The following is a 12,256-nucleotide window of genomic DNA, read 5'->3' as shown; positions in this document are numbered from 1 at the left end:
TTTACCTTATGTACTTGGTGCATAGTTGCTCAGTCGTGTGCAGCTCTTTGCAAACCCATGGACTGCAGCCCGGCAAGCTCTCCCGTCCATGCGGATCCTCCAGGCAAGAAGAGAGGAGTGGGTTGTCCTCCTCCAGGATAACTTCCCAACTCAGGAGTCGAACCCAGGTCTCCCTCGTTACAGGTGGATTCTTTACCATCTGAATCACCAGGGAAGTCCCCTTTAAAGGCCCAATCTTGAAATACAGTCATATTTTGGGATACTGGGGATTAAGACTTTATCGTTCATATTTGGGGGACACAACTCAGCTCACAACAAATCTTAATCATTAAAAGAATCTAGTAGCACTGTGCCTGGTACACGGTGGATACTATGTTTCACTATAGTACAGCTTCAAAAATGATCTAATTCCCTCTTTCAATTCCTTCTGTAATGGCAGGGAGAATCTTCCTCTTACTAACTAGGTCTTGCACCTAAAAGTATGCATTCAGACTTACACCAATGCATCAGCACATCACGATGAATGAAGGCCAGAGCCAGCTGGTGGCCCGCACTCTCACACCCCCCCGCTCCTGGCCTTGCCACACGCATTCCCACCAGCCACGCCCTCTCCTACCTGATGGAACACTTGCTGCAGAGCCCTGCAATACACGGAGCCTCAGATTCCTCACAGAGCCAGACCTGGGCCCACAGAAATATCAGGGAGCCTGCAGGGCTGCTCTCTGCCCAGCAGAGGACTCGGGCTTTCTGGAGACCAAGACCTAGGCCAAGTGGTGAGTGTCCCACAACTCACAGAAGAGAGGGGCTGTGCCGCGGGCACCCTGGAATAGGACCTGCCTCCACGGCCCTTACAGTGCATGCCAGGGCCTGCAGACACTGCTTTCTATAGAATGCCTGCCCATTTCACTTAGCCATCATTAAACAGCACCTATAAAGTCTGACTGAAAAAAAAAAAAGGACAGAAACTTTCTTTCTTCCTACTATACTCTTTACTTGAAAGAATCTAATGGAGTTTGGGGATAAGCATTTTGAATACTACACCTCCTTTATACCTGGCCTCAGAAGTCTGTCAAAAGACCCAGATCTGGGAAAGGTCAAATATCACTGAGCCCCAAAGAAGATACTTACCACTGCCTGTATTCAACCCCCCACCAACACCTCTACAACAAAATGATGACACTATGTTCTTAAATCCCAATGAAGATTTACATAATTTTGTTAAGAATGTTTGATATGGATTTTTAATTCAAACAGTATCTACAGTATACAAAGCAACTAGACAGATAGTGTCATCTAAAAGAAATTCTCATAAATTCCATTATTATTTTAAAAACCAATTTTTGGTAATTTGTTTTATGAATTCAATTTGTTAATAATTAGCATTTGAACTGCTTACAATGTGACAAGTATTATGTTTATGTAAATTATCTCATTCTTATAATAACCCTATGAAAGTTTATTATAAGGCAGAACAACAAAAAAAAAAACTGGTGTGAATTGATGTAGTCTTTTTAAAGACCTTTTATTAAGATGTTTCTCACAAACTGGGGAAAAACTTTTATACCACTAAGAGAAAAATCCTTATCTTACAACACAACTGGAAAAAGAACCAATGAGAATTTGGCAATATAACTGCGATAAACTCCAGAGTTCCTGGTTTCCAATTCTTTTTAACAATACTCTAAAGCAGTACTCAATGCTTTCAGAAAGAATACCAGATCCAGTCACTCCTAAAATGATTCATAACAGCATTAACACTGCTTCTTTAACTTCTCCCGTGTACACACATGTACACTAACACAGCTCAAACATAAATCTTACTTTTCATATAAACAGAGATTAAGATTAAATATTATATGACACCATTTTTTTTTTTTTGCTGACAAAGCAGATTTTATCAGGAATGGGTGCCCAGGTGGAGAGGAATTGGGTAATGGAACCCAGGAGAAGAGGTCTGGCAGTCTCGGGTTTTATGGTGATGGGATTAGTTTCTGGGTTATCTTTAGTCAATCATTCTGACTCAGAGCCCTTCCTGGTGGTGCATGCCTTGTTCAGCCAAGATGGATGCTAGAGGTGAGGATACTGAGAGGTGGTCAGACATGTGGTGTCTCCTTTTAACCTTTCCTGAACTCTTCCGGTTGGTGGTGGCTTATTAGTTCCATGTTCCTTACCAGGACCTCCTGTCCTGAAACAACTCAGGCAAATGGTTACTGTGGTGCCTGGCCAGGGTGGGCGGTTTCAATCAGCGTGCTTCCCCTAACAACTCCCCGCTGAGACTTCATACTCAAGATACTTCTTGGGAATTGGGGCGAAGGTCTCTTTCTTCTGAAACTTCTTCCTGCTGTGCATGGGCGTAGGCCTGCCTAGCAGAGCAGAAGTCTCTCTCTAAATGATCTAAGTGGAGGTATTATGTGCCTGAAACCAGCATTCACCCTTGTGATAACAGCAATTTAGCTTGAAACTGTTGGCTCCTCTCAGAGATGAAATAAGACAGGGGCCAAACAGGTGACCTAACAGGATGGTCATCACTGGTCCCCAGAAACAGAAGGTAATATTTGGGATGAGGGTTTCAGGATGTGTGACTTTTTTCTGATTGGTTGCTGGTGAGGCAACAGAGCAGTGCTCCAGGAATCTTGTATTCAGCCTGAAGTTACCACCCTCCACCTGGGTGGGGGCCCCAGTTCTGTGGAACTCAAAGACATTGTTATGCATATTTTTTTTTGAGTAGGAACCAGGATCCTGTCTCAATGCTGTACCACTACTTGAAAAAGAACACAAATGAAAAAGAACCAATGAGAATTTGGCAATATAACTGTGATGAACTCCAAAGTTGCTGGTTTCCAGTTCTTTTCAACAATAATCTAAAGCAGTACTCAATGTCAATGCTTTCAAAAGAATACCAGATCCAGTCACTCCTAAAATGATACATAACAGCATTAACACTGCTCCTTTAACTTCTCCTGTGTGCACATATGTACACTAACACAGCTCAAACATAAACCTTACTTTTCATATAAACAGAGATTAATATTAAATATTCTGTATAATACCACTTTTTAGAAACACGAGTACTAGTACCAAAGAAAGCAGAGAATATAAATGTTACTAATTAAGGAGTCACTAATTCATTTTTTTACTTGAAACAACTTCAGACAATATTTTAAAGATTTTTATACATAAGCTAACATACAGCCTATTTTTCTTTTATGAGAGAAATGTACGAACAGTACCCTTAATTATACCTCTGCAAATAGGGCATCTTCTTAGAGAAGGGGCACATTCTTGGCATACTACCAGATGACCACAAGGAATGAATACAATAGAAACTTCTTTGTCCATACACACTTTACAAGTTCTTTCTTCTTGCAGCCTTCTCAACTGTTCTTCCAGGGACAGACCTACAACAACAAAAACCTCAGTGAAATTCAGTTTCTACTTTATCTTCCATTTAAAAATTAAAAGGGTAGGGGCTTCCCTGGTGGCTCAGTGGTGAAGAATCTGCCTGCCAATGCAGGAGGACACAAGTTCAACCCCTGATCCAGGAAGATCCCACACGCTGTGAAGCAACTAAACCCGTGCACCGCAGCTGCTGAGCCTGTGTGCCCTAGAACCTGTGCGCTGCAACAGAAGCCACCACAATGAAAAGCCTGTGGACTGCAATCAGGAGCAGCCTCCACGCGCCGCAACTAGAGAAAGCCTGCGCAGGAACAAAGACCCAGCACAGCCAAAAATAATAAATAAATAATTTTTTTTAAAGGGTAATATTTTATGTTGGTCCCAAGCCTTAATTTTGTTTTACCTGAGACATCTGCTGGAATATACTTCATATTCTTTTCCACTGAGGAAAGAAAAACATACAAAAAACATCATTCTAACACTCAGCCATAAAAACAAAATTCTGTCACATGCAACAACACAGATGGACTAGGAGTATATAGTGCTTAGTGAAATAAGTCAGAGAAACACTATGTTATCAGGTATATGTGGAATCTAAAAAATAAAACTAGCGAATATGACATAAAAGATACTGACACAGAGAACAAACTAGTGGCCACCCAGTGGGAGTGGGGGTGGGCAAAACAGGGATAGGAAGATTAAGAGGTACAAACTACTATGTATAAAATAAAAAAGCTACAAGGTCTGTTCTACAGTACAGAGAAAATAGCCAATGTTTTATAACTATAAATGGAATATAATCTTTGAAAATTTTAAATAACTGTCGTACCCCTGGAACTAACACAATACAGTGAACCACCTACACCTCAATTAAAAAAACTTTTTAAAGCATTACTCTACCAAATACAAGACTGCTTTGCCTACTACATATTATTTTTCCCCTACTATGTATTGAACACATAGATTTTAGCTATATATCATCGGATATTATTTAGCCAAGCTACTTGGGCATTGAAAGACTTCACTTTTTTAGAACAAGTTAAATGTACACAGTTTGCTAACTGGATTCAATCTGTTTATCAAACACAAAGATGAACACAATTCTAAAAATAACTGTACAACAAACTCACCAAACAAGTTCTTATATAATGTAGGGTCAATTTCCTTAAGACAGTTTTTGAAGATGTTGGCGGCACTATTTCCTTTAACTAAAACGGTATCAATCAGTTCTCTTGCTTGTAAAGGTATCTGTGTTTTTTGCTTAATAATATCATGTTCCTGTTTATTAATTACATTGGCCTTTAAAAGATTATCCAGGATAGGAAGCACACACGTCAACTGTTGAAAGAGAGCCATTCTGTTCCTCCGAAGTAATGACAAATCATCTTCAATGTTAAAAAAAAGAAAAAATGTATTAGATTATAAACTGTTCCAACCACACTCAGTCACTAACAACCAACCCTATGAACAATTCAGACACTAAATAGGAGCCAGAAAAAAAGAAAAAAATTACTTGTCAGCATCTTAATGTCTGTCATTTGGAAAACTTTCAGAAGATTTAGCTAAGGCACAGTATGTAGCACACACATGGCCTCTGCTTTTGTAACCTACTTAAGTCTATATATTGGGTTGGCCAAAAAGTTTGTTTGGGTTTTTCTGTAAAATGCTACAGAAAAACCTGAATAAACTTTTTGGTCAACCCAATATTTACCTATCTTAGAATCCTGCTTTATCCTGCAGAAAGTAGGAAGAGAATTTTAGAGGATAGTATAAATGTGCCACCTCTATACTTTGCCCCAATGAAATACTGACTTCTCTTTGCACTATATCACATTACATTTACAAGCATTTTCATATGAATTGTCTCATTAGATAAAAAGATCCTATCAATTAAACAAGTCGGTTATGACTGTTTCTTATTTTCATATAGGGTAAGAAAGACTCAGGAGGAATGAGTGACCTGTCCAATGTCACAGGAAGAATGTGTTGTAGAATCAAGTCTCCGAGATTAGTATCTTCAACTTCATGTTTAAGAAGTAGTAAGCAGGATTTCCCTGGTGGTCCACTGGTTAAGAATCTGCCTGCCAATGCAGAGGACATGGGTTTGATCCCTGGTCCAAGAAGGCTCCACATGTTGCAGGGCAACTAAGCTTGTGCTCCCCAGCTGCTGAGCCTGCACCCTACAGCCCTGCAACTACTGAGCCCATGCAGCACAACTGAAGCCCATGGGCCTAGAGCCAGTGTTCTGCGGCAAGAGAAGACAACGCAGTGAGAACCCCGCACTCTGCAAGAGGGAGCAGCTCCCACTTGCTGCAACTAGAGAACGCCGGCACTCAGCAACAAAGACCTGGGGGGTGCGGGGGGGAGGGGCTAGCTGCCCACACAGGCACAGCCACTTAGTAGCTATGTGCCAGAACCTTCACACACCTCAGTTTCCTCATCTGTAAAATGTAGACAATAACAGTACCTTTCTCAAAGAGTTGTAAGGATTAAATTAGACATATGTGAAGTATTTATCACAGTATCTGGCACATAGTTGGCTACCAATATCTTATAAATGTCTAGGTTTATAGCAATTTTAAAAGACTGCATATGAATCAAGCCTAGTCTTTTTTTTAAAGTAATGTTTTACCCTTTAACCTTAAACCACACAAAATCCATTGTTAAATAGACTATGGGCATAAATTCCTGAAATATTTTTCAAAATCTTCCTCTTTTGATGCCCCAGTCACCAATGCCTGCTTTCAGCCTTAAAAAAAAAAAGTTGTTGTTTAGTCCTTCCATTAAGTATTCAGGGTTGATTTCTCTTCGAACTAAATGCTTTGATCTCCCTGCTGTCCAAGGGACTCTCAGGAGTCTTCTCCAGCACCACAGTTCAAAGGCATCAATTCTTTGGTGCTCTGCCTTCTTTACAGTCCAGCTCTCACAACCGAACATGACCACCATAGCTTTGACTATACGGACCTTTGTCAGCAGACTGCTGTCTCTGTTTTCAACACACTGTCTAGGTTTGTCATAGCTTTCCTGACAGGAAGCAATCGTCCTCTGATTTCATGGCTACAGTTACCACTCACAATGATTTCAGAGCCCAAGAAGAGGAAATCTGTCACTATTTTCACCTTTTCCTTTTCTATTTGCCATGAAGTAATGGGGCCAGATGCCATGATCTGAGTTTTTTTAATATTCAGTCTTAAGCCAACTTTTTCACTCTCCATCATCATCATCAAGAGGTTCTTTAGTTCCTCTTTTCTTTCTGCCATTAGAGTGGTTTCAGTCACATATCTGAGGTTGTTGATGCTTCTCCCGCCTATCTTGACTCCAGCTTGTAACTCATCCAACCCGGCATTTCTCACGATGTGCTCAGTGTATAGGTTAAACAAATAGGGTGACAACACACAGCCCTGTCATACTCCTTTCTCAATCCTGAACCAAACATCCTATACAGGGTTCTAACTATTGCTTCTTAACCTGCATACAGCTTTCTAGGTAGGCAGGTAAGATGGTCTGGTAGTCCCCTCTCTTTAAAAGTTTTTCACAGTTTGCTATGATCCACACAGTCAAAGCATTTTGTACATCTATATATTTACAAGTTTAATGAAAAATAAAGAAGTCTACTGTAAAGTTGTTTAAAAAAAAAAAAGACCATTTCCTTGGGGTTGCAAAGAGTCAGACATGACTGAACAACAACCACGAAGTGAAACACACTATTCATCTCAAAATTATCAAAGTCCCTTCTCTGACCACAACTTATATCCTTCTACCTTAATAATTCACCTTACTGCTAACAGATTTGTTCTTCACCTGATGCTGTATCTCCATGTCATTTCCAACCCTACTAACACAAGAGATGTCTCCTGGCTTTGCTTATGTCCCTTTCTAAACTATGTATCAGTCAGGTGTTTTAATGATCTTCTCTTATTAGCATTCTAAACTCTTCCTCTCTATTCTTTTTTTTTTATTATTATGACACAATTTCAAAGCTGTAATTAAAGACTATTCTCTGAACCTTACAAAGTACAAGAAAGTCACAAAACCATGGTGCCCAGATTTATTAGAGTGATTTCACTTAATCTGTATTTTATTGTTGTTGTTGTTCAGATGGTCAGTCAGGTCTGACTCTTTGAGACCCCATGAACTCCAGCACTCCAGGGGTCCTTCACTATCTCCTGGAATTTGCTCAAACTCATGTCTATTGAGTCAGTGATGCCATCCAACCATATCATCTTCTGTTGTCCCTTTCTCCTCCTGCCCTCTGGTTAACAATCTCACTATGCCTGGGCCCTTTCTTGCACGAAGACCCTCTCACTTCCCAAGGCAATCTACTTAAAAAAATTTTGATGTGCTAGGTAAAGGCACTAAACTGTTTTACTTGTAACATCTCATTTAATTCCTATAGCTGCCCCATGCAATCTGTACTACTATCATCCTTGTTTTACAGATGAGAAAACAGAGTTCTGGTTAAATTAATCGCCAAGCTGGTAACTGACAGAGCCAGGATTTAAACACAAATTTGTCTCAACTACAAATCAGACCTTAAACATTTTGCTACATGGCCAGATGACACAGTTCTCAAACTATTCCTATCATTACTTACAAGCTTAACAGAAAAAGTGTTTTCCAACCCCAACAGCCAAATTTATACTATGTATGCAACCTTCACCTCTACTGGCCCTGTAACCCTGTCTTTTTGCATACTAGTTTCCACAGCTAGTCTCTAAGCTCCTTGAAAGCAAGCACCATGAGGAGCACAGTACTTGGTACAGGTGATCATTTTCAGTTAGTATTTGTTAAAGGAATGATTACTCAAAAGACTTGTTGTGGAAGTCTGAAGCTTAACACAATCTGGAAGAACACCAAAATCAATTCTCTACGATCTTTGGGTTGGGGAGGTGCTTCTTATCAAATCCTAGAATTTCATCATGGGTTCTATTTTTTCTGTAAGGATCACTAAGCTAGGATTAGACAGCCAAATACCATATTAAGAATATGACTGAAAGCAACTTTAAAAAAATAAGTGGAAATAAGACAGGCTCCCAGCTTTAAAATCTTGCTTTTTCAAAACAGCTTAAATCTGTTAATGTAGGAGGCAGAAAGGTAATACAGCTCAAGAAAGAAATTATGACAAAATCCTCTGATTAGCATAAATGAGGGATCTTCTTGGGGAGAAAAAAACATCCAAAAAGAAAAAAAAACTGTAGTCAGTAATACTCAACTAGTGTAATATATTGCTCACAGTGATGGGGATGGAGGTTTGGAACGACCGGTGGCTGTCACCAGCAGTCAGTGGAGAGACACGGATACTCACTGTCCTGCAACACATGAGACGGTCCTATGAGACCTCAGTGAAAATAATGCAAGGGACTAACATTCCCAAATACCTGATGCTGTTTCTTCAGTCTGTCTTTCCTTCTCTTCCTCCTTTTCTTCTTCTCTTTTCTCATCTTCAGCATTGAGAAGTGCTGACACAATATCATTAACTGTTTTGTAATTCTCTCCAGTTGTTAGGATTTTACTCTGAACTGTCCGCTTTACCAGGCTTCTACTAAAGCCCATTTCCAAGGCAGCTTTAACCACAGGTGTATTCATCATGACTGCATCGTCTGAAGAACTTTCTCCAGGTCCAAAATGAACAACTATTTTAAAAGATATATATTTGGGTAAATTCCATAAACATAAAAATATGGGGAACAATAATGAATCTGATAAAATCTTTACTCTAGGGGTGATTATATCCTGGTAATGGAGACGAGCCATATGCACAAGTTACCTATAACTCCAACCAAAGTTTGAACCTCGTAAGGGTCAAATGAGAGTGCAGCAACAGGCTGCTGTTATTGTTTTTAGTTGCTAAGTTGTGTCTGACTCTTTCATGACCCCATGGACCGCAGCCCGCCAAGCTCCTCTGCCCATAGGAATTCCCAGGCAAGAATGCTGGAAGGGCTGCCATTTCCTTCTCCAGGGGATATTCCTGACCCAGGGATCGCACCCATGTCTCCTGAATTGCAGGCAGGTTCTTTACACTGAGCCACCAGGGAAGCCCAGTAATAGGCTGTACTTTAAAAAAACACCAATTCCCACATCTTAGACCTACTTAATTAGAGATTCTTTAGGGAAGAAACATAAAAATATCCTAAAAATTCCTCAAATGACTCTGTTGTACACTTATTTTTGGAAACTGAGATGCTACACGAATTCAGAAGTGAGAATAACCTCAATTCAGCTAGGAAAGTGGGAGAAATCAACAAAGACTTAATGAAAAAGATCACACTAGAGTTTGAACCTGAAGGATAGACAGGACCTGAAGAGGTGGACAGATGAAGCAGAAAAAAACAAAGATGGAAAGAACAGTAAAGTGGAAGACTAAGTCACACTGAATACATCTAAAAACGTGGTTTTAAAAAAATGTGATTAAAGAATTAAAGTAATACAACTTCAGATAGCAACACATATTCTGAAGAAAATAAAGCAGAATAAGGTGGTTAAGACAAACTAGGAAGCAGCAGGAGGACAATCAGGATAGGATGATCAGAGAGGCATTTTCTGATAACAGGGTCAATGCTAGCCAATACGGCACTTTTGTGAAAATTATAAAAAGACATCATTCTTCAAGATACTTTACTGCATCTGCTGGAAAACTGCTTTATAATAAACATAAATATACAACGTGTAAGTGTGCCCTTACTCAAACATATGTGGAAAACCCTGTCTGAATGTGTAACAGCAGAGCAAACACCTGAATGATAGGGAATGAATGTGGGAATATCTGAAAGAAGTCTTTCAGGCAAAGAGAACAGCCAGTATAAAAGCCTCAAGTCAAGAGGAAAGCTTGATATATTCAAGAAACAGTAAGGCAGTGCAGAGTCAAGAGAGGAGGGTGAGGCCTAGATCACGTAGACCCTTGTGAGGAGTTTATATTTTAAGTCTGTTAGAATATTCTACAACTGCTAAAACTTGATTTGTTTTTTCAAAAGATGATTCTGGCAGCTCTGTGATAAACTTTAGTGAGGTAAAATGGAATCAGGGAGACCTGTTAGGATTTTATGACAAAAGGTGATGGAAGCTTGAATCAGATTAACAATGGTGACGATGAAGAGAAGTGGTAAGATTTGGGACATATTATAAAGGTAGAGATGAAAAGACTTTTAATAGCTTAAATATACAAAGTAAAAGGAGGAATCAGGGATGATGTCTAACTTAAGTCAACCTCAGCAAGTGGGGAAAATTAACTGTGCAGGGGACATCAGAGAAGAAGCACATCTGAGGTACGAAGGGCAGGGAGAAAATGTTTGCTCTCGTTCTATTAACTCTGAGAAACCCATTATAAACAAGCAGAGATTTAAACAGGTGGTTGAACATGCTAGTCTGCAGCTTAGGAAATGGATAACTATCTTTGGGCTGAATGCTGAGGGGCACTGCATCACTTAACAGGTCTGAAAAAAGGAGTAACCAGCAAAGGAAACTGTTCATGATCAACCAGGGAAAGAGGTAATCAACAATGTGGTGTCCAGGAAGCCAAGTGAGGACAATACCTTAAGAAGGATACAAGAGAGTAATGATAGCAAGACTGCCAAGTAAGATTCCCCCCATTTGTATCCCCACTCAACAACAATTTGGAATCCGTCCAAGGACCAAAGTGCCTTTGTGAGAGGCTCTGTGATTGAGATGTAAGATTCTGAAAGCCTAGAGTATTCCAAAACCAAGGACAGCAATTTTGAGAAGACTGGCTTGTACCCAGGTGCCTGAATCCCTGACTATGGTCCCAGCAATAGATCTCAAAACAGCTCTGTATCCATCAAAATTGACAGAAGAAAGTCCTCACCTAGCAAGACCAATCAGTAAAAACTGGAAATGGTGTTTGCTCCTTCAAATACACAAATACTATGGCCAGGCTTCATACAGCATATAAATCAGGCACATAGAACACCATCAAAAGAAACTAATAAACATCCAGACTGACCCCAAAGAAAAGAAGATCTATGATTTGTCTGACAATGAACTCAACAGTCACCTTAAAGAAACTCAACAGAATTCAAGAGAACAACAGTAAACAACTAAATGAAATGAAAATAACAATGCATGAACAAAATCAGAAGTTTAAACAAGAAATAGAAACCAAAATCAGAAGTTTAATCAAGAAAAAGAAAAAAGAATCAAACAGAAAACCTGGAGCTGAAGAATAAAAGGAAAGAACTGAAAATCAATAGAAAACTTCAACAGACTTGAGGTGGGGTGGGGAAAAAAAAAAAAAGAAAACTTCAACAGACTTGATCATGCAGAAAAAAAGAATGAGAGAACCCAAACCGAGATCATTTGAAATTAGCCAGTTATAGGAACAAAAAGAGAATAAAGAGTGAAGGAAGACCATGTGAATTATAGGGCACCATCAAGCAGATGAACAGTTACATCACATGAACCCCAGAAAACAGAAAAAAGGGTAGAAAGCTTACTTCAAGAAATAATAGCTTAAAACTTCAGTTTCCCAATCTTGGGAGAGATACAGATATACAGAAATAGCAAGTACAGAGACCCCAAGCAAGATAAGGCCAGAGAGAATTCCAAGACATATCATAGTCAAAATATTAAAAACAAAGACAAATAAAGCATTTTGAAAGCAGCAAGAAAAAAACGAATCATTACATACAAGGGAACCCCCCTAAGGCTATCAGCACATTTCTCTGCAGAAACCTTGCAGGCTAGGAGAGAAAGACTTAATATATCAAAGTGCTAAAAGAAAAACAAATGCCAACCAAGAACACTGTTTGGGAAATTAAAACTGAAGGTAGCCTTGTTCAGGCTTCAGAAGTAGGGGAGCATACCTCTAACTGACTTCTGACCTTGCCTGGACTACATGCCTGCCTGC

The 12,256-nt window shown here is 39.5% G+C and overlaps 1 protein-coding gene across 3 annotated transcripts in view; it reads right to left on the bottom strand.

The window, feature by feature from the left end:
* Nucleotides 1-12,256, bottom strand: part of BIRC2 (baculoviral IAP repeat containing 2) — a 41,882-nt gene that overhangs the window by 16,389 nt on the left and 13,237 nt on the right. For 2 of the 3 annotated variants that reach the window (XM_065944464.1, XM_065944465.1), the window contains exons 6-9: nt 8,775-9,029; nt 4,527-4,781; nt 3,800-3,838; nt 3,243-3,398 (exon numbers count right to left, since the gene is read on the bottom strand). In XM_065944464.1, the coding sequence (XP_065800536.1) occupies nt 3,243-3,398; nt 3,800-3,838; nt 4,527-4,781; nt 8,775-9,029 (705 nt within the window). Of the gene's footprint in view, nt 1-1,225; nt 3,399-3,799; nt 3,839-4,526; nt 4,782-8,774; nt 9,030-12,256 lie in introns of those variants that run through there. The other variant, XM_065944466.1, reaches the window with a different exon arrangement.

This window comes from Muntiacus reevesi, chromosome 9 (assembly GCF_963930625.1).
Source record: "Muntiacus reevesi chromosome 9, mMunRee1.1, whole genome shotgun sequence".
Classification (NCBI taxonomy): Eukaryota; Metazoa; Chordata; class Mammalia; order Artiodactyla; family Cervidae; genus Muntiacus; species Muntiacus reevesi.
Note: the sequence above shows the minus strand (reverse complement) of the source record. Positions and strands in the feature narration are given on the sequence as shown.